This window comes from Conger conger, chromosome 6 (genome assembly GCF_963514075.1).
Source record: "Conger conger chromosome 6, fConCon1.1, whole genome shotgun sequence".
NCBI lineage: Eukaryota > Metazoa > Chordata > Actinopteri > Anguilliformes > Congridae > Conger > Conger conger.
In genome coordinates this window covers 43,268,084-43,289,841 of record NC_083765.1, presented here as the reverse complement: position 1 = coordinate 43,289,841, position 21,758 = coordinate 43,268,084, and the positions used below count along the sequence as shown (strand labels likewise).

General features: G+C 45.4%; 1 protein-coding gene across 1 annotated transcript in view; it reads right to left on the bottom strand.

Moving 5' to 3' along the window:
• Window positions 1–8,640: 8,640 nt before the first annotated feature.
• Window positions 8,641–21,758, bottom strand: part of calb2a (calbindin 2a) — a 25,345-nt gene continuing 12,227 nt past the window's right edge. Inside the window, exons 3-11 of the mRNA XM_061246285.1 lie at window positions 20,552–20,641; window positions 18,486–18,566; window positions 15,912–15,968; window positions 14,006–14,083; window positions 11,632–11,687; window positions 11,465–11,504; window positions 11,261–11,314; window positions 9,098–9,169; window positions 8,641–8,804 (exon numbers count right to left, since the gene is read on the bottom strand). Coding sequence (XP_061102269.1) covers window positions 8,688–8,804; window positions 9,098–9,169; window positions 11,261–11,314; window positions 11,465–11,504; window positions 11,632–11,687; window positions 14,006–14,083; window positions 15,912–15,968; window positions 18,486–18,566; window positions 20,552–20,641 — 645 coding nt within the window. The 3' untranslated portion in view covers window positions 8,641–8,687. The remainder of the gene's footprint in view (window positions 8,805–9,097; window positions 9,170–11,260; window positions 11,315–11,464; window positions 11,505–11,631; window positions 11,688–14,005; window positions 14,084–15,911; window positions 15,969–18,485; window positions 18,567–20,551; window positions 20,642–21,758) is intronic.

Sequence of the window (21,758 nt, the reverse complement as noted above, 5' to 3'; positions counted from 1 at the left end):
AAATAATAATAGAATTTCAGAATTTATGCGTTACACTGACATGCCATGTTATTGGGATGAGGAGGGCCGTGCTGTTTTATTCATAATGAGAATGGTGTTGACCTGACTGCAGCCAGACGTGCACTAAATCTTCAGGAAAACACACGCTCCTGAACGGACTGTGGGATGCAGTCCCAGGTTTTACCATAGAGGGCGCTGTTTCACTTTGTGTTAGGCTGAGTGTGTGTGAGACAGTATATATGGGTGACTGCTTGTGTGAGAAGGCAAAGGTGTGTATGTGACTGAATATGGATGACTGCTTGCATGGGAAGATGGGTTTGTGTGTGCGTGTGTGTGTGTATGAGAGATTATGGGTGACTGTGTAAAACGGTGTGTGTGTGTGTATGAGAGAGATTATGGGTGACTGTGTAAAACGGTGTGTGTGTGTGTGTGTGTGTGTGTATGAGAGATTATGGGTGACTGTGTAAAACGGTGTGTGTGTGTGTGTGTGTGTATGAGAGTGATTATGGGTGACTGTGTAAAACGGTGTGTGTGTGTGTGTGTATGAGAGATATTATGGGTGACTGTGTAAAATGGTGTGTGTGTATGAGAGATTATGGGTGACTGTGTAAAACGGTGTGTGTGTGTGTGTGTGTATGAGAGAGATTATGGGTTACTGTGTAAGACGGTGTGTGTGTGTGTGTGTGTGTATAAAAGAGATTATGGATGACTGTGTAAAACAGTGCGTGTGTGTGTGTGTGTGTATGAGAGAGATTATGGGTGACTGTGTAAAACGGTGTGTGTGTGTGTGTGTGTGTGTGTGTGTGTGTATGAGAGAGATTATGGGTGACTGTGTAAGACAGTGTGTTTGTGTGTGTGTGTGTGGGGGGGGGGGGGGCAGCCTGTAGCATAGTGGTTAAGGTACATGACTTTTTGTATATGACTGTTTGCGTGAGAAGATGAGTTTGTGTTGCGTGTGTGTTTGCTAGGGTAAAGGCGTTTTGGCCTGGGATATTTGGGTATGTTTGAGCTCAAGACAGCATGCAAAGTTGGGGCTGCAGAGGTGTTCCTGCTAATGGGAGCGTGTGAAAGCGGGAGCAGCTTATCAGGTGGTGAGGGAGTCTGACAGCTCACTCCGGGGAGCTGGTGGAGTAGGAGGAGGCGGGGGTGGGGGGGTGCAGATGGAAGGGGAAATTAAAAAGAAGATCCGAAGATTAATGTGCGCTGACATTTGAAGGCCCCTTCTCAAAGGGGCTTCCCAGAACTGAACCGAACGCTCAGAGGTGCTGTTCGGGGGCAGGGGAGGGGGTTAGGGGGGTTAGGTGGGGGCAGGGGGGGGGGCTGGGCGCAGGGGTGTTTGGGTGCATCCGCACTGGGCAGAGCCCGGGGGACGCAGAGCAGGGGATGAGCTCTCGCACATACAGACTTTTCCCGCCGTTCCCGCCATATTGTGGCACAGAGCCGCTGGCACGGCCGTCTGGAGTGGCGAGACTCGTTTAAAGTTAATTAGCTGGCCTGTTAATTAGCTGGCCTGTGCCAGTTTCGCCGCCTGCGGCAGGGTGGCGGCCGGGCCTGGCAGCGGTCTGCCGTTCCTTTTCTGTTTGTTTGTGTACTAATTGGGCCCTTCCCGCGTCTGTCCGTCCGTCTGTCCGTATGTCTGCCGCCCTGTCCCTGGGCTGCCCCTGCGTGCCACGAGTAGCTGAGGACAGAGTGCAGCAGTGCTGCTTCAATGGGTCAGTGTCGCTCTGTCTCTCTCCCCCTCGCTAGGTCAGTCTGTTGCAGAGGATTTGTCGTCTCCCCTGGGATGCCACTTTGATTACAGTAGATATAGGAAGCTGGATTTAACCCGTGCGGTCTCTCAGACCAGAGAAGGCCTGTTTCCTCGGAGGAAGTGAAAATGGCATCTCCAGTGTGAACTCTGAGTCAAAAGAGCTCATTATCATGGCGAGGGCACCTGGCGTTTAACTGAACCCTGCGTGTGTGCTGAGGTGGCACGGTCATTGTGCTCAGAGTGAAGTAGACTGAAATGCCCCTGGATGGTGGCTTTATCTCCAGTCACTCAGTCAAGCCTCCAGTGCTGGAGGACGGCAGGTTCTTGCAGTTCCTTCTTCACCAGCCATCCTTTTAGGTCTTGGTAAACAAGGTGTGTGGGCTCTTCATTTAAAATAACCAGTGACGTAAATGAAGCACTGAAGTACGGAGAAACATCAGAAACCAGCAGACGCGGAGGCCCCCCAGGACTCGATTCTGAAACGCTTAGCACATTTCCTAGCATCACAGCCTAATTCCCTGGCTATTACATTAGCCAAGTATGCCCTGGGGTGTGCAAAACTAGCCAGGGGGGTTTCTGGATTACTCTGGCTTATTCAGTTTATCACTGCTTTTGCTTTCCCCAAAGAAATGTGCCAGAGGTCCACAGAATACCAGCTACTGGTGGAGTGGAGCCATTGGACTCACAGACCGCCACACACATAGCTGTCCATCCTGTCCATCTAGGCATGGCTTGGTTGTCCACACTCCCTTTACCTGGGAGTCAGGTGTGAAGACAGGCTGGCCAATCAGTCGCACCCATTACCCGGGAAAGAAAACAAAACCAGGGCTGGATTTCTATTTGACCAAATTCACCTTTAGCGGAACAGTTGGGCAGCCTCAGGAGCTAATCGGTGCGATTTGTGAACGTACGGGCCATGCCCCACCCCCCACATCTTCTGCAGTGTGTCCTGAGGATGGGGGGGCGGGGCGGGGCGGGGCGGTTGCTGTTATAAGCACAGGTTTAATTCACAGGAGCTGTAATTAACGATTCAATAAATAAAACAGGACTTTTCTGCCTCTGTGAAGCAGACTCTTTCCAACCCCCTCTGCCATGCCCTGCACCCTCCGCCCCTCGTCTTGCACATCCTTGCGTTGCTTAGTCCATAATTACATGTTGTACAATTAGCAATTAAAATGGGTCCATTCATTTGCTGGTATGCATATATGTATGGGTCTGGGGAATAGAGGGATAATCCCAGAAGAGGAAAAAAGAAAAAGAAAGAAGAAGAAGAAGAGCAGAGAAATTATTTCCCTGTCGATTCATGAGCTTCGGTCTGGCATGGCCCGTTCTATTCACAGACTCAAGGATCTGCTACAGATTGCTTCCATTTTGTAGAGATTGATTCCTCCATACAAAAACTTCCCACAGGATTATGGGACCTCCTTACCCGGATTGGCCCAATGTTGTGGCAAATTGTCCTGGCCTGTAAAACAGCATGAAGCTCTAGGGATATTTTGTCCTTCATGTTTTTTTTGTTTGTTTTTTTTTCTTCTTCAGAAAAATCTCTACTTGCATTCATACCTAAGTGTGAAAGGAAGCAATTTCAAAACAAATGCCCTCATCACTCAGCCGGGCTCCGTTCTGTCAGCCTCAAAGCGCTCATCGTACATCCGTAAAATTGCCTCGCCACCACCGCACGCGCGGCATTTTCCTTAATGAAAACAGCGATTCGTTAATAATTACATTGTTAATTAATTACCCATGTCTTCGCTTCGCTCATTAGAGATGCACGGAGGCGACATTCTCCCCTGTCGTGTGATGAAGGCATTTTTTAAAGGTTGTAGTGAGATGAACGGACTCCAGACCCCGGAAGAGCCGCTTTTTGATTAAAAATGCGAGCTTGGGCCGGTGGAAAGCTGTGGCTTCGCCGAAGTGCAAAGCTTCGTCTCGCTTGTTAAACACAGCATCTTCGCGTTACTGTAGTTAGCGGGGATGCTCTAGCTACAGCGCGTTATTCTTTCCTTGAGGGGCCATTCTGGAACCGTTGGGTGAACATTCCGGAACACTTGCCATTCAGGCTCGCCGAGGCAGGCAATCTGGACGGTCGCATCTGCGCGCTCTCCGCCCGTGGAGTCACTGCTGCGCTGCGCTCCAGACCGTGCGTCACCTGCTGCCCGGCGGCCCGTGGAGACGGGCCGGGAATGGCTGGCTTCGGTTGGAAAAGTAGCGCGCCCAGGCAAATCCGTCCCTCCGCTGTGCCACAAAATACGCACATTACCACACGCGAGTTTTAAGCATCGCGTGGATTAATTCCATTGGAAAAATGCATTTAGAAAAAAAAAAACAAAGGCACAAATCTGCTTTTTTTCATTTGTATTTATATAAAAAAAAACATCCCTGCCAGGAGAGAATAGGGATTAGGAAACAGGATGGGAGACGGACTTGAAAGCACCAACCACCCCTCCCGCGTTAGGAGATGCGACAGGGGGGATTATCCCACATCTGTTATCCCCCCCCCCCATCATGCTGGCAAAATCCCTCAACTTCCAGAGAATTCCTGAAAATCACGCAACAGCCATCGGTAAAGACTCTGTATCTACACAGGGTGTGAGGGGCTGTGTGACCAACACAACGCACTTTTCCTCAGATCTGTTAAAAAAGACCAGAAGCCCCCCAGTCTGCAATGATTACATCACATTATTAGCATTTGGCAGACGCCCTTATTCAGACCAGTGTATACCCATCACTACGGACAAGTGCGCTGAAAGACCCTAGAAGGAAGTTCAGTTTCGGGTACTAACAGTATAACAGAGATAAGGCCGATTTGATAAATCAGACTATTACTTGTGAACAATAAACAGCTTACATAGCCAAACTAAAGTAGTAAAATATCATCCTAGCGAACAAGTTATTACACAATAATGCCACATTATCCCTCCCCAATCTCACAGACACCCCACCCTCTCGAAAGAGTATGATTTGAACCCTGCTGGTGAGAATTACACAATGATATAATCAGGGTTTGCTCATGAGAAGTGGATGAGTGCTATGAGGGTCTGAACAAACACACCTGTCAGATATCCAGAGCAGAGTGCTGCAGAGGCTTAGCATACTGCCCACAGTACTGCTCACATTTCTGTGTCTAAAAACAAGCCTCCACTATCTCATATGAGACTGGAGCCCACAACCATATGGTAACCAATCCGAGGTCCAAACCTATAAACTCCGCATTGCCCATATGCTAGCCAGTGCTATCTATGATGTTTTCTCCTCTTAACCCTTTAGGGTATAAGATCAGAAATATGTAACATGCACATTCTAATGCTGATGTAGCAATCACCTCTGGTAACTAAAACCAATGGAGTTCTAGAACACTGGCTACTAAAACGTTCCAAACATATTTTCTGGATGATGATGCTTGGGGAGATGTTGTAGAACTGTATGTTCTCATTTTATTTATCTTTCTGGGTGGGTTGCAATTGTGTGTATGTGTGTGGTGTGGTGTGTGTGTGTGTTTGTGTGTGTAAATAGTGTGTACTGTACAAAAAAGCTGTATTTTTGCTAGCTGAAACTGCCTTTCAATTAAAGATTCAAGTGCCGATGATTAATTAATGGGAACTCCTACAAGCCGCTCTGTGTACAGTATGAGAGAGGCTCAAGTGCTGAATAATTCAGGTGAGTTTAAAAGCCTCCGCACGCAATTAGGGGAGAATCTTACTAGAAAACCGGAGTTTCCTTTTAAAGAGAAAATACACACATATTTAAAGAAAGAATAACCGACACAGGATATTTTGTGATAATGAATCTGAAAAATGGCATTTTGTAAAACATACGTTGCAGTGTGTGTGTGTGTTTGTGCGTGCATGTGTGTGTGCGTGTATGTAATTCCCAATGGATGAATCTGCAGGACTGTCTGTTCTAACATTTGCATGTGTGTGGTATAAGTTCTCTTCAGCTATTTTCTGTGTGCGTGAATGTTAGTTAGTGTGTATGTGCATGTGTGTGAGTGCCTATTTGTACTTGTGCAAGTGCATATGCAAGTGTGTGTGTGTGTGTGTGTGTGAATTCGATATGTGTTAGTTGGGGTGTCTGCATCTGTCTTTCTGTCTGTTTCTGTGTGTGTGAATTTCATGTGTGTTAGTTGGTGTGTCTGTGTGGGTCAGTTTGTCTGCTTTTGTGTATGTGTGAATTTCATGTGTGTTAGTTGGTGTGTGTGTGTACATCTGTCCATCTGTCTATCTGTTTCTGTGTGTGTACGTCTGTCTGTCTGTTTGTTTGTGTGTGTGTACGTCTGTCTGTCTGTCTGTTTCTATGTGTGTATGTCTGTCTGTCTGTCTGTTTCTGTGTCTGTCTGTCTGTTTCTGTGTGTGTATACGTCTGTCTGTCTGTATCTGTGTACGTCTGTCTGTCTGTCTGTCTGTTTCTGTCTGTGTGTATGTCTGTCTGCCTGTCTGTTTCTGTCTGTGTGTGTGTACGTCTGTCTGTCTGTCAGTTTCTGTGTACGTCTGTCTGTCTGTCTGTTTCTGTGTGTGTGTACGTCTGTCTGCCTGTCTGTTTCTGTGTGTGTGTACATCTGTCTGTCTGTTTGTTTCTCTGTGTGTATAATGTACATTAGCACAGAGCAATGGCAGTTCTCTCAGAAATGTCTGCAGTGGTGACAGGCACAGCTGCTGTCGTAGCTCACCTTTAGTGGCACTTACATAAGGCCCTCCCGTCTCAGCTGAACCTAGCACTCCCACACAAAGCCCCACTCCCACTGTAGAGCACTGAACCTAGCACTCCCACACAAAGCCCCACTCCCACTGTAGAGCACTGAACCTAGCACTCCCACACAAAGCCCCACTCCCACTGTAGAGCACTGAACCTAGCACTCCCACACAAAGCCCCACTCCCACTGTAGAGCACTGAACCTAGCACTCCCACACAAAGCCCCACTCCCACTGTAGAGCACTGAACCTAGCACTCCCACACAAAGCCCCACTCCCACTGTAGAGCACTGAACCAGACGCTCCCACACAAAGCCCCACTCCCACTGACTGTAGAGCGGGTGAAGCCACAGAGCCAAGATGAGTGTCACAAGTCCATGTTCACACTCATCTATATCTTATGCTCAGTGCAGTTCATATGTCACCAACACTTTTAAAATGATCTCTGGTGCCATAATCATAACCATGGTGATGGCAAAGATGATCGTGATCGCCAGGGTGTCAACAACAATGAATTTTGATATTATGATTGGATTGGAACTGTTGTTCATTACAGCTTAAAATATGCTTAGCTTGCCTCCACATTGTGCCACAGAGACAACTCATCCTGTGGCATCCTGATGTATGACTTCACTGAAACTTTTACTCCACCAAAGTCTTATACTTTGGAGTAGAAGTGACATATATATATAATATGATCTGCCCTGAAGGCAGCTTTCATAACACTCTGTTGGGCTCAATCACTCCTGTATCTTTAATGGAAACACGGCAAAAGTGATCTGTGTCCTACTTATGGCAAGATAAGGCTTTCATTCAACCGGGGAACCTGATCCTGAAGTCATCTTAATGGAAAAGGCATTATACCAGCGATGGACAAAAATCACTCTTGCTTTTACACACAAGTGTTTTGTCACTGAAAGCGGTATGGTATTGCAGTTGAATGGTGTTAGCCAGCTATGTCATCTGAATGCTCCGGTGGGATTTTATGATTCTGACAGAGAATAGAGCTTAGGAAGTGTTCAATGAAAATGCAAATGATATGATAACCCTGCTCTCAGACACTGAGAATGCAATATATAAAATCAGAGAGGGAAAAAATCAATTGGCCGTCTTATTTTCGAAAACCATCTGCTCAGTATGCATTCAATCCGAGGGTGTTAGTGGATTTGAAATCCTAAATTATCATTATGGCAAGCAAGCAGGAAAATGAACCCAGGTAGTACACTGTCCCCTTTTTGATAGTCTTTCATATGACTGCCTGGAAATGAAGAATGAGCGGTAAGAATATTCAACGCTGCTATAGCTTCGTACCCAGCAAACGGTTCACCTCCTATCCACACGTTTTCATCATCACTGCCGTGGCTTAGGGGAAGGCGCCGCGGACGCTGGTTATTATGCTTAAACGATTAAACTGCCCAATGCCTGCTTTCTCTTTAAGAACAATCAGATCTGTCAGACAGCGCATTTTTAGCCAGAAACCCAGAGACCTCACATTCAGGTTTAATATTTCAGTGAGTTGATGGAAAAGTGAAGTAAAAAGTGAAGGATTCCTCAGCAGACTCGGATTCAGCGAAGTCCGAGAAACCAAAGCGAGACGGTATGAATAATAGAAATAAAGTCAAAAGCAGGCGCCAGTCTTCAGATATCTTTATTGTAGCTTTCCAGTGACATCCTCAGTAAAACAGTATTAGCCAAAAACTCCTAAACAAAACAAGGTAACGGTGATACAATGGCAAGAGAGGCAGGAGGACCTACATCAGACCCACCAAAGAAGAAGAGAAGTAGGGAAGACGACAAAGGAGACAGAAGTCAAACCAAGCATTTCAAATAGATATTTATCACATTATATTCATGTTCATATTTTCTTTTTTCAGCTTAAGTATGTTCATTTATTAAGATACTTTTTATGCTTCATTTTTTAATTTATTTAAAATTGTCGAAAAATAGAACCTCAAACAAAACGAAAAACAAGCTGCAGGAAATGGTGACGTCTTGAAGAAGCGCTGGCCTGCGATCTGGCAAGAGGGCGGGGCGGGGCAGGAGGGGGTCGGGGCCAAGAGCTAGAGGGTTGGTTGTGCCTTTCAACGTGCACATCTATTCAAAAAACCAACAAATAAAAACCGAGCCCAGCACATGCACCTGGTTATGGTCGAGTTTGGCAGGTGGAGGTCGGTGTGATATGGGGGGGGGGGGGGGGGGGGGGTTGAGGGAGGGGATGATGAAGGTCAGAGGTCAAGGGGTCGCAGGGTTCACAGCATTGGTTCCCGGCACAGGACGATCTCCAGCTCCGTGCGGTACAGCTTCCCACCGTCCGACAGGGCCATGATGCTGTCTTTGTAGCCCTTCAGGTTCTCGGTGTCCACCTCCTGGTGCATCATGGGAAAGTAGAGTTACACTTCATTCCCCAGTTCGCATTGCAATCTCCAGCTGGCACATCAAACAGGTCGGATGGGGTCTCTCGCAAGACACCCTCATCTGAATCAATACTCATTTGTAAGTCAGAGTGAACAATAAACTTGTAAATTAATTCCTCTATTGAGGAACGGTTGCAAAGGTCAGAATGGAGTGGTATTTCATGCTGAGTGCCCAGGATTGGGACACGCAGTTTAACAGTTTAAATCGAGGGCTGCAGTCCTTTCCCGCAGTGCTGGGTGCTCACCTTGTTGTTCTTCTCGTAGAGGTCTTTGAGCAGAGCTTCCAGCTCCAGCTCGTCGATGTAACCGTTTCCGTCCTTTGAAAAGAGAGAGAAAATGAACACACGTAAAATTTCAGATACATTTCCTTGTTTTGTTTTGCTTTTGTTTTTTTTGTTTTTTTCTTGGTGAACATGAAAGACGATCTTTTCCAACTCCAATTAAAGCAAACAAAAGCCTGAACAGCAGTTGTAACAGCCGTTGGCACGGAAACCCCTGCTGGGCTGAGCCCGAGCAATGTGGAGCAGAAGAGGAAGCCAACCAAACAAACATCAACCTCATTTCCCAACTTTATTACTTTCATCATTCTCACTGTGAACCACGTTCTCCTTCTTATTCTCAAGTCAATTCGGTTCTTGTGTGCGTCACTGACACTGCACACTTAAAGTATAAGACACATTTTTTATAAATTAGAAATGAGAAAAAAGTCATTTTAAATCTCAAATGAAATGATGTTGTTAAAGTCTATAAACGTATGTTCTCTGTTCTGTATTGTCCTGGTATCTGTCATTTTGGGAGTCCCTTTGGATGGGCAGTATGGTGACCAGCATCATGTAAGCACACAGAATTTAGTTTTGTGTGGTTGAAGGGAGGACAGGGGAATAAAGGAAAGGTTTGTGGCAGCCTGCTGTTTAATTATATATGAGGCTGTAATGGAAACAACATTTGTGACAAGAAAGAAAAGGTTGGGTCGCACTAAAATTATGGGGGTGCATCAGTGGGTATGAGGGAGTCCACAACCCTGACAGGACAGAAACTGTTTTATTTGTTTGGAGAGTCGTCTCATTAGGAGAAAGATTCATCTGCTTGGTTTCCATCTGACCGCACAATTTATTTCTGCCACAGTCTAGCTCACATTACTGTCCGGTTGACCTGAGGTGATTCTTCACTCTGTCCTCCTCGTTCTTTTTTCATTAGCTTTATTTACATAATTAATTGTGTTTTTTAAGTAGCGAAGCTGCAGGGTTGGAGGGATGGGGTGGAACAGCCACGAAAGAGCATTGTGTACCCAAAATGTCCGGCGCATCACTTCTGAAGGAACACATCGCCCTCGTTCCTCGCCCTCACTGCTGTTATATTCCTCTCTTTGATTTAAAAACTTTGCGACCATCTGCAAAGCCAGCTGTAGCGGATAATCTTATCGCTGTACTGGGATAAGGGTTGGACTGAAAAGACGCTGTGGTGATTTCCATGGAGTAACAAAGGTATTGTGCAAATGAAGGAATAGCTTTCAGCACTACATTCATACTAATCAGCTGTACTCAAAACAGTCCTCACTGTAATTATATACGTATATACATTTATTAATATAAATCACAGAACTAAGGAGTGAATGTGATTAGGATATGTGTGCAGGCACTGCCCTTGCTTTGTGCTTCAGAGGTGCCGTCGGAGGTGAGAGGATGAGTTAATGACACGTGACATTTAATCCACAGAAAGTGTGAATGAGAGGAGAAGAATATCAGATCAGATCTCGGGACTCCTAGCTCACATTTAGCCCCAGCTGCAAAGCTGCCTTCCATGAATTCATTTCACACCCAAGCTCCAAAAAGCAAGGTCAAATATTATTGATATTGTGAATAGTTTAGAATGTAAAAAGTGGTGACCTTGTGGATTAGTGTCAGCGGTGTGGAGGAGATATCAGGTTAGTGTGTCCTTTGATCATAGTCCTGCCCTCTCACCAGCAATGTCTCATGTGTGCATACACACACACGCGGCCATACTCACACACACACACACACACATGCACCCATAATCACACACACACACATACGCCCATACTCAAGCACACACACACACACACACACATGCACCCATAGTCTCACACACACACACACACACAGGCACCCATAATCACACACACACACACACATGCGCCCATACTCATGCACACACACACACACACACATGCACCCATACTGACACACACACTCCAGCGCAGGTGTTCCAGTCAGGCTGATTTCCCTGATCAGGTGACTGGAAGAGGGCCCTGCTTTGCATGGGGAGTTGCATTCAGGCACACGACAGGCAAATCATTCCAAAATCACAATGCTCAGGTTTTCCCTCAGATACATGGTGTGTGTGTGGGTTTGTTTTTCAGAGCGAGGTATGGGGTGTTCCTTGTTTACCTTGTCGTAGTATGTGAAGATGGCATTGAACTGCTCAGAGGTCAGCTTGATGCCCTGTTCAAAGCCAGGAAAGAGGAATCAGGAAATGTAAAGGTCATAACACACATACGCACACACAAATGGTATACAAAATGACCAGACTCCTTCTTTAATGAACTGGTGTCCCACTGAAACCAGAGCCTGGTTAAAAGTGCTGCACTTTACCTGGAACTTGAGAAGGAAATTCTCCTGCACAGGTAGTAGCCTGGAATGACAGAAAAGAGTGGATTATTGCAGGACACTTTTCTCAACTGCTCGTTGGACTACAGAATTCCACATTCTGACATACGTCTCCCACCATATGCACTGCTCCCAGGCCGTTGGACACTCACCTGGCCATTTCTGACAGGCCGAGCTTCCCGTCTCCATTCAGATCAAACATCTTCAGCTGGAGAAGTGAGAGAGAGAGAGAGAGAGAGAGAGAGAGAGAGAGAACGAGACAGAGAGAGTGTAACCAAGGAGACCTTCTGAGTTGCTAAATGTCAGACAGCATTTAGCATTTACCATACCATAATGCGACCTTCCCCTGCTGATTGGCTGAAAGCTGAGTGGGCAGAGGGTTCCACTACTGGAATGGGGGGAGGGGTCTTGGGAACAAAGCAGTATGCAGTGATGTTGGTAGGCCAGGAGGTGGCGGCCCAGGCAAAAAAAGCCCACAGTCGCATACAAGTGGTATTTGGTATCCTGGCCAAACTAACTCCTCCCAGTCTGACAACTTCCAGTTCAAATGGCCAAAGAAATCCCTCTTAAACCTCAGCCCATGTGTGGTGGTAAGCATTCTGTCACAAATTGGGTGCAGTGCATCACCCAAGTGGGTAGCACATATTACCAGTAGCTGAAATGTGTCACCCCCACACCAATAAAGTGCTTTAAGTGCTTTTAGAAGAGGGGCTGGTATTGCTGTTTATGTGTGTAATCAGTGCTACAAAGTCTGCCTTTTTATATTTATTCCATAATGAGACAAGTTTAGCTTAAGATTTACATCATTCTTTTACACATACTGCTGGATATTTACTGAAGCATCTCACATTAAACTCCAGGGATAAGGGTGATGGTAGCCGTGGCTGACCTGGCAATTGTATATCCCACAACGTCCAGGTTCTAATTTAATCCCTAACCATTATACCACACTCCATTAAATTACAACATTTAACAGATCCTCTCACCCAGGGCAGCCTACGCAGTTACGCTTTCCTTTTTTTAAGCATACAATTAATTTATCGAGCGGGGTATTTCACTGAAGCACTCCAGGTTAAGTGTCTTAACTCAAGAGAAGGACAGCAGCATATGTAACTCAGGTGGGTAGGGTAGTATGTCATGGACATCAATGCAATGCGATTGTATAATCTCTGGTCTGCAATAGATTAGGTTTCCACTAAGGTGCCCCCATTGGCTTCATGGCAGTAAGGGGCAGTAATAAGCAGTAAGGAGCAGCAATGAGCAGTAAGGGGCAGTAAGGGGCAGTAAAGTGCAGTATGGGAAAAAACAAGCAGTAAGGGGCAAACAGTAAGGGGCAACTAGTTACCTTCAGCTTCTGTAGCGAAGGTTAAGCTCGCTTGAGTCTACTTCTGCACTCTTGCAGAAGCACATTAGAAATGTGTTTCTCTGAACCAGATCACTGCCCAAGTCTAAACCGTGGAAAATTACAAATGACTCCACTCTCTTTTTCTCTACTGGTTTTGCGCAGGAAGTTAGGCATGGGATGCCTTTTAATTAGATTTTCAGCTGGCCTCTCCTATAGGAACGGCCTATCGCTCGGCTCAGGATAAGGTGGTTTATTTGATGTGGTTTAAGGATGACATGTTCGACTGAACCAGATTACACACGCCTGCCCTCGCCAGTACTCTGAGCTGCATCCCTCACTGATTCCTCTGCTGTTGATACTTCAGGTCTGATCATCCTGGGTTACTCTAATCATTCAGGCAGTGATATTTCTCTGAGGGTGTTCAGGTGTTCAGGTTAACCCCACCGCATCCCTCGAAAGCTCCTGACGCTCATAGACTCTGACTCCATTTTCATTGCGGCCCTCCAGGCCTGGAGTTTGACGTGTTGTGTTACATTACATCATATTCGTATGACAGATGCTTTTATTCAAAGTGACGTACAGTAAGTACACACCATCGGTCACTGGAGCAAGTATAGGACACAGGTCAGATAAGGTAGAATTATCATACTGTATCAGTTATCCATAGCCATGAACATCAAGTATAGCTCACATGGTAGGCATAAACTAAGCTAATAAATGTATAGCTTGTCATAGGCATGATGTTAAAGAGACACAACATCGGGAGGAATCATGCATTCATGTGCAACATTAAAGTGTAGGTGAAACTCTTGTTTTAGAATCTTAGCCATTTCTCTGACTCTCTTAAGCTTGGACTCCATTTTGGATTGTAACAGTCCAGGACCACTGGCCCCATGTCATAATCACTTGATAGATTTCTTACAACATTTTTGTCAGCAGGGCTCCTTCATCGATTTCTTCCTATCTATCAGTGAGTTTTTTCTCACTACCTTTTGAGGGTTTTTCTCCCCACTGGGGATTTTTTTTAAACTCATGTGATTGCTACTTCGAGGTTCAGGCCTGGTGTTTGCTGCTACTGTTACCCATTAAAGTGTTTTTGTGACTTTTTTCTGTAGAAAAGCACAATATCCAATCATTAGCTGTGGTGCCTGTGGGTGTACTGGGAAGACTGGAATGCTCACAATAGTCTGTGTGTACTCGTGCAGCTTCTTGTCGTCGTAGTATCTGTTGGCCTTCTTCAGGAGGTCTGAGAGGAACCCCTGTGGAGGAACCAAAGCTCAGTCACTCACTGCAAAAACCAAAGAAGAAGTCAGTCTTTATTTTTCTTAATGCCTTCTCAGGACTTCAATCTAGAAATCTTAACTCTATATTATTTCTATTATTGTTTTGCTAAGATAAAAGGGACAATTTTACTAATTTCAAGATTTGCCAATGGGGTAAGAAAATTACACTTTCCAAGCCAGAGTAGCTTGATACACGCTAATATTTTCGCAGTGCATGATCACATGGTTTGGCTCAACCATTGAGTTACACAATGGTGCTGCCCAGCTAAAATTTCTGGATTTAAGCATTTTTAAATCTAATTGCTCCAAAGATAAAGTTAGTTAGCATTAGAAGATTGAATGAGAAGATCATCGCTATAAAAAGACAATATCAGGGATTTAACATGTTTTTACACATTGAATGCATTGAATATTTTTCCTGTAATGCACTGAAGTCTTTCATTACCATCGGTGAATACATGAATGTGAGAGAGAGTGTATTTATGTAATCATCAGTGAGGTCAGTGCCTCGTAACATACAAAGTGTGTGTGTGTGTGTGTGTGCGTGTGTGTGTATGTGAATGTGTGTGTGAATGGGTGAATGAGACGCATCAATTGTACAGTGCTTTTGGATGAAGGCGCTATATAAATGCCGACTATTTGCCATTTACCAGGAGTGAGGAAAGGTGGCAGGAAAGGATGCAAGGAGTGAAAATCACTGATTGGAATGATTGGAAAGCCTATAGACTTAATGCTGCAGGAGCTCAGGGACTCTAAAGCATTTGACCGTTGACCATTTACAAAGGCCGGCGTCTGCTCTCAGCTGCCTTTAATCTACTCCATCTTGTAAATCAAAACTCTCGTAATGCCTCTCCTCTCTCCACGCAGATCTGCCTGTATTTGATTATCCTCTGGAATGTATTTTATGGAGATTGAGAAATTTGTATATGGTTTTTGCGTGGCTGGCTTGCGGGCCACAGTGCTTTGCATTAGAGTCCATCTGTGCGTGGGCCCAGAGAGGGGGAAGACCTGCGGGGATCACCCTAACCAGGCAGAAAACACGGGGTGACACTCAGTAAGTATTCTCAACAGGAAGGGGGGGGTTCCTGCGCAGTCTGACCTGCGGCGTGACACAAAGACTCCCCCGGCTTTGCATTCCCGCCGAGCCGAGCGCAACAGACCGAACGTTTTATCAGACGCCGCGGCAAATCCGGCAGAAACCTGCATTCAAATCGTTACGGTCTATTTACAGATTGTTCTGCCGTGGTGCCTCCCTTCACAGCCGCAGTCAAATCCGCCCCAGGAATTTACCAACAACAACAGCCGTGATGACAGCAGTCACTGATTCGGCTTTAGTTTTTAAGGGGCTTGTTTTTTTTTGCGGCGCTGTTTTTTTGCTGCAGTCTTGTCTGATGAGGAGCACTGGAGTACAGAGCAGTAATCAGGAGCTACTCTTCCGCTGTCTCAATTGACGGCTCTTTTGAAATAACATACTGAAAGGCCTCAGCTGCCCTTCTGTATTGTGTGTGTGTGTGTGTGTGTGTGTGTTTATGTGTGTGTGCATGTGTTTGTGTCTGTGTGTGTGCGTGTGCCTGTGAATGTGTGGGTGTGTGCATGTGTCTCTGTGTGTGTGTGTGTGTGTGTGTGTGTATTGTGTATGTGTGTGTGTGTGTGTATGTGTATCAGTGTGTGTATGTGTATGTGTATGTGTATGTGTATGTGTATGTGTATGTGTATGTGTATGTGTATGTGTATGTGTATGAGTGTGTGTGTGTGTGTGTGTGTGTGTGTAGAGTGGCACAGGTTAGACTCCACAGCCTTTTACCTTCAGCTCATTGGCTTCAATGTACCCACTGCGGTCTGTGTCATACTTCCGCCATGCCTGCAGATCAAACACACAAACACACCAGGGTCAGTACACACACACACACACACACACACACTCACACCTACACACATACATACAAGCACACTCACACCTGCACACGCATACAAGCACACTCACACACACCTGCACACACACACACACTCACGTGCGCACACACACACACACACACTCTCACACCTACACACACATATACAAGCACGCTCACACCTACACACATATAAGCACACACTCACACACACGTACACACACAGACACACACACTATACCCCACCACACACCCATGAATATCTGAAATGGATCTATTAGCATAATAGAGTACATTTCATTACATAAACAATCCAGGTAATCTATTTTAATTCTTTTGACCAGATTCTTCTGCGTGGAACGAGCTCCTCTCCATCAATGATGTGGGACTGTATCACCATGGTGATGACATTCCTGGAGGTACCAATTCAGCTTTTATCGGAAATAACGATATTCATGAAAAAAAGCGGTTTGAAAAGGGAAAGCACTCTGTGGAGATGACAACTCACGCTGAATATCTGCACATCTGAATTAGTGGATAAAAAAAAAAACATCTCATGATATCGAATATATTTGGCATGTAATTGTCAGTTTTTTTTTTCCTTCCATCTGCCAGCCTACCTTATCAGATTGAGCTATTCATTAAAGTGCTTTCATTCTCACATTTCCATTACTTCTGACTGGAGTTTTCGCAGGCAGACGCGGAAAGGAGGAACGCATTTTAATTTATATTTTAATCTCGCAGCTGTCCTGATTCCGGCGAGCGCTCTTATCAAAGATAGATGTTTCTCCGCCCTCTCTTCTCTGCAGAGCCTCAGAATGGCCCATCCATAATATATGACTCTCTCAAAATAGCAGTTTGTACTTTCTCATTCTCTCCTTTAAAAAGGCCTGGGTGATTAAAGAGCTCCCCTTTGCTCCCTCATTTCTCTATATGTGTTTATTCCCCCGGAGATTATTAAACAATGAGATGTGCAAACTACATCGCTCTCTCTTTCACTCCCCCCCTCTTTGTTTAATTTCATTCACCCTATTGTTTTTGCTTTCTCTCTTCCTCTTTCTATGTCTCTCTAGTCCCTTTCATCCCCCTCTCCCGCCTTCCCTCCCTCCCTCTCTCTCTCCATTCCTCTCTCTCTCCATCCCTCTCTCCCTCCCTCCCTCTCTCCCTCTCTCTCTCTCCATTCCTCTCTCTCTCTCCATTCCTCTCCATCCCTCTCTCCCTCTCTCTCTCCATTCCTCTCTCCCTCACTCTCTCTCCATTCCTCTCTCTCCCTCCCTCTCTCCCTCTCCATCCCTCTCTCCCTCCCTCTCTCTCCTTGTCTCATCTCTTTCACCCTCTTGCTTTCTTTCCATATTACTCTCATCTCTTATACTCCCTCCTTTCTCTTTCATCACTGGGAGGTATTCAATTCTGTTAAACTGACATGAAATGAATTGGGTGTGGGGGAAAAAAGTGAATTTCACCCCTTTTCTGTCTCTGAGCTGGCAGAGGACGTGTGTCTTTCGTTTCCGCGGGAGACGGGGCTGGCAGGAACAATGGCACCTGAGTGATGCGGTGTCAGTTAATCAGGAGCATTTTCACCCAATGGCTATCTGCCGCACTGAGGATCCTAATGCCTCATTGGGTACTTTTGAAGGGCAGGAGAAAGCAGTTAAATGCCAACAAAATGGCAGTGAAAATGGCACTCACTTACACAGAAAACAAAAGACAGTGTGTGTGTGTGTGTGTGTGTGTGTGTGTGTGTGTGTGTGTGTGTGTGTGTGTGTGTGTGTGTTAGAGAGAATGTGTCTGTGTGCAGTTTCTGAAGAAATGTCAAAAACCTGATCCCGTTAAACTGTTATTGATCCTCAAAAAAAGCTCAGTCATCTGTTTAGCCACAGCAGTCTAGAACTCATGATATTACAGAAAGTGCACCTATCACCAAGAGTATCTTCTCCTAAAATGGCAGCCTGTGCCATGGAGTACCCTCTCCTAAAATGGCAGCCTGTGCCATGGAGTACCCTCTCTCCTGTGAGTCTTGCTATCAGGTGGACCCGGTGAAACAGCAGCTGTGCTGGTGAGAAGAGACCACGCAGGTGATTATGAGCTGTCACTCACAGTCTGGTTGAGACCAAGGTGTTACAGATGCATTGAGGAGGGCAATCAATCACACCCAGCATGACAGAATGTCATATTTCTCTTCCACACGCATCATTTGGATACCAGAACCACAAGCCAGACTAGCCACGTTTACATACACAGTGTATGCATTCATTTGAGCACAGATCCTGTGACTTTTCATTCTCAGCTTGGGAGAGAGGAGGCCATTTTTGTGTGTTGATTTGGAACAGGATCATATGGTCTGCTAACACTAACAACCCCCCCCACACACACACACACAAACACACACAGTCTGTGATACAAACAAGCACACACACACACATTCTCTCCCACACACCCTGCACATACACACACACACACATACACACACACCCTGCTTCACTTACCGCCATGAACTCCGAGCTGGACCCTACAAACTGTCTGAAGCACAGCAGGAAGTTCTCTTCTGTGGGCAGAATCTGAGCCAGCTGCGGAACAAGAGCGAGCAAGAGCGGGAATAAAGAAATAAAAGAAGGGTAGATCGAGAGAGAAACAGAGAGAGAGAGGCAAGGACAGGCGAAAAAAGAAATAAAAACATAAACAGAGAGCCGGGGAGAGATGGAGAGAGGTGATGCCTCACGGGAGGGATGATGAAATTGTTGCTGGGGTTCAGGGACGGCCGTCTCCCTGACGGAGCGAAAGTTGCCGTCCCGCAGAGAGCGCTGCTGAGGTGAGGTGAATTGGAGCTGATGGATGTGCCTCTCTCTCATCCTTCACACCGTCGGCCTGACGAACGACTCTGTTCCCCCCGAGACTCACGCTGTCCCTGCCACCTTGCGACGGGCAGGCCGTGTAGACGGCCGAACAAAAAGACCCTGAGTCACGACACTCTTCCTCAAGCACGCAACAGCTGAACCTCTTGACCACGTCTGCATGCCTTTTATGCTTTTAGTTGCTGCCACGTGATTGGCTGATTACATATTTGCATTAACAAGCTGGTCTACAGGTCTACCTAATAAATTGCTCACTGAGTGTAGGCGTAAGAAAGGGAATGATATCAGCGCACGCAGGCTTTTAAATGTTTTGTGTGCTAGCTCTATTACCACTGATCTTGAATAAGCCACCTTATATAACAATGAATAATTGAACAGTCTGATGAAAATTGATGTTACGTATTTTAGATGCCTAAGATGACTTTTGCATTCTGTCCCACTGTATGTGCCATCTACTGACACCAAAACACAGTGAGCCACTGAATAAAAATAGCCCAGACAGCCTGGTCAAACAGAGTGCATTTGTGCAGAATGAGAGTGTAATTACAGCGAATGAGCCAGGAGTGATTGGATTAAACACAGATTACACAATGGGCGTGCAATGTATTGCGTGTACCGCGATAACATTTGGACAAATGCGAACATTGTCCTGGATAATCATCCGCGTAAAGCCTCCCTAAGCCCCGCGCACCGCGTGTGCGTGTTTACTGTGTGTGTGTTCCCGTGTGCGTGCATCCATGCGTGTGCGTGTGTGTGTGGGTGCACGGGTTGTCGTGACAGCCACCGTCAGTACAGAGTTGTGAGGCTCAGTGTAGCGTCTTACGGGGGAAGGGGAGGGGGAGTAGGGAGGGGAGAGGTGTTTATCTGCACAGGTAACAGCTGGGCCGCTGTATCCTCTCAAACTGCCTCCGGGGCTGAGGTTGAGATCCCATTGGAGGGCTAGGTGATTACAGGCGAGTGTTTCATCGCATTGGGGAGAGTTTTTGTGTGTTTAAAAACAGGATAAATGCTCTGGGCCGTAATCTCTGTGTCTTGCAGAGAGGTGTCTAAGGACAGTTACAGCCATAGCTGCAGCTTCAGACATATAACAAGCAGGAAATCGTTTTTTAAATCATTTTTAATGTGACACTTTCAATGTCTATAGAGGGCTTATTTGCACTCTTACATTAGGTCAGCATCAGGTATCCATGTTACACAGAGGTTCTCAGTAAACTTGTTTTCAGCACATACACACACACACAGACACACACACATACACACACACACACACACACATACTCACGCACTGCTGAAATGTTGAATGTGCGCAGACCGTTCCTAGACAAAGCTAAAGGTGATGATGACCCCGTCCTTCAAATCTGTTTCAGTATGAAATTCTGTACCTCAGCTGCAACACTAATCAATGAAGAAAATTTGATCCACCTAAGACCCAGCATTTCATGTTTATCCTCTGCAGGGGAAGTGAGTCTCTTAATCTTAAACCTCAAGGAATCCTACACTACAAGGGGTATTAAATAAAAACCAAACAAATAATATTGATATAAATATTTTTCTTAAAATATTTTAATTGCAACATGTTTCTGTTAACCAAGAGACTTGTATTATGTCAAAAAATAAAAGGTATTTCTGTGGGGTCTCAGGTGGGAATACAGTGGTCCCCCAGGGTGGAGGTTGAGAACATCTGAAGAAGAAGATCTTACCTCCGACATCTCAATTCTCCCGTCTGCGTTCTTGTCGAATTTCGCCATGAACTCTTTCATCTTTTCTTTGGAGGCAACATTTTTGGGATCCTGTCCAATTGAAAAAAAAAGAAAGAAAGTTCATTGCTAGCTCACACTCAAAAGTTTTGAGGAAGCATTGATATCATTTTGGGGTGACACATGAAGGTTCCACAAATAGGCATGAACTAATGTAGTTGTTAATTATCTAACTACTGAAATGTTAAGCTGTTCAGCTTTGTTTATGTACTTGTACATCATGAATACATATTAACAACTACATTAGTTCATGCCAATTCATATTGTAATGAGAAAACCAGTCAATGTACAGTGTTGTATAAGTAGGTGATATATCTGAATGCTTTCTGAGCACGAATTTGACAGGAAACTGGTCAGTTGAAATGCACGGTGAACGAGGATATGTATGGGTGTGTGCAATGTGATTTACAGCAGGCTAGCTTGTCTCTGATCGGGGGAAAAAACATTGAGTAAAAATGGACCCCATGTCACAACAGACCTCGATCTCCCCTGTTACCACAAAGCTAACTGATTAGTGCAAAATCAACTCTAATAGAGTCATCTTAACTGAAATGTAATAGCAGTTTGGATTGATTTAACATGTTGTGAGCCATATTGGCTAGCCTGGGGATAGGGGCTGTCCAAGCCAAGAATCAAACATACAGTATTTCCACAGTTTTCAACATCCTTCACTGAGTTTTGCTGTTCCCAGCATCCAAATCGTAAAAATTACAACATCCTGTTTCTCGGGGCAAGCATTATATTTTATGACCTGCTTTATCAGACTCCAGGGATTTCAGCCTTGACATCATTTTGATAATTAACTGCGGTTTGATTGGATTAGAGGGTGTTATTTCAATAACATGCGAGTGCTGTGCAAAAATGTTATGGTTGGCATACTCTGATATGCAACATATTCTTGTCTGTGATTGGGTGTGATCTGATTTAATTCTGGTATGTGATTGGATGTGATCTAGCTAAGATTAAACGACAGGTCAGGTCTAAATCATTCACCTCCACAAATCATAAATGACATGTAATTGCAGATAGCTGACAGCACTGACCCTGAAAAATGCTACACCGCGCTCCAAGTTATAAACAATGCTGCTGACACTCCTGCAGAATTTCACTTTTGTGATGAGTTAGCACGCTGACCTGCTTTGATCCAGGT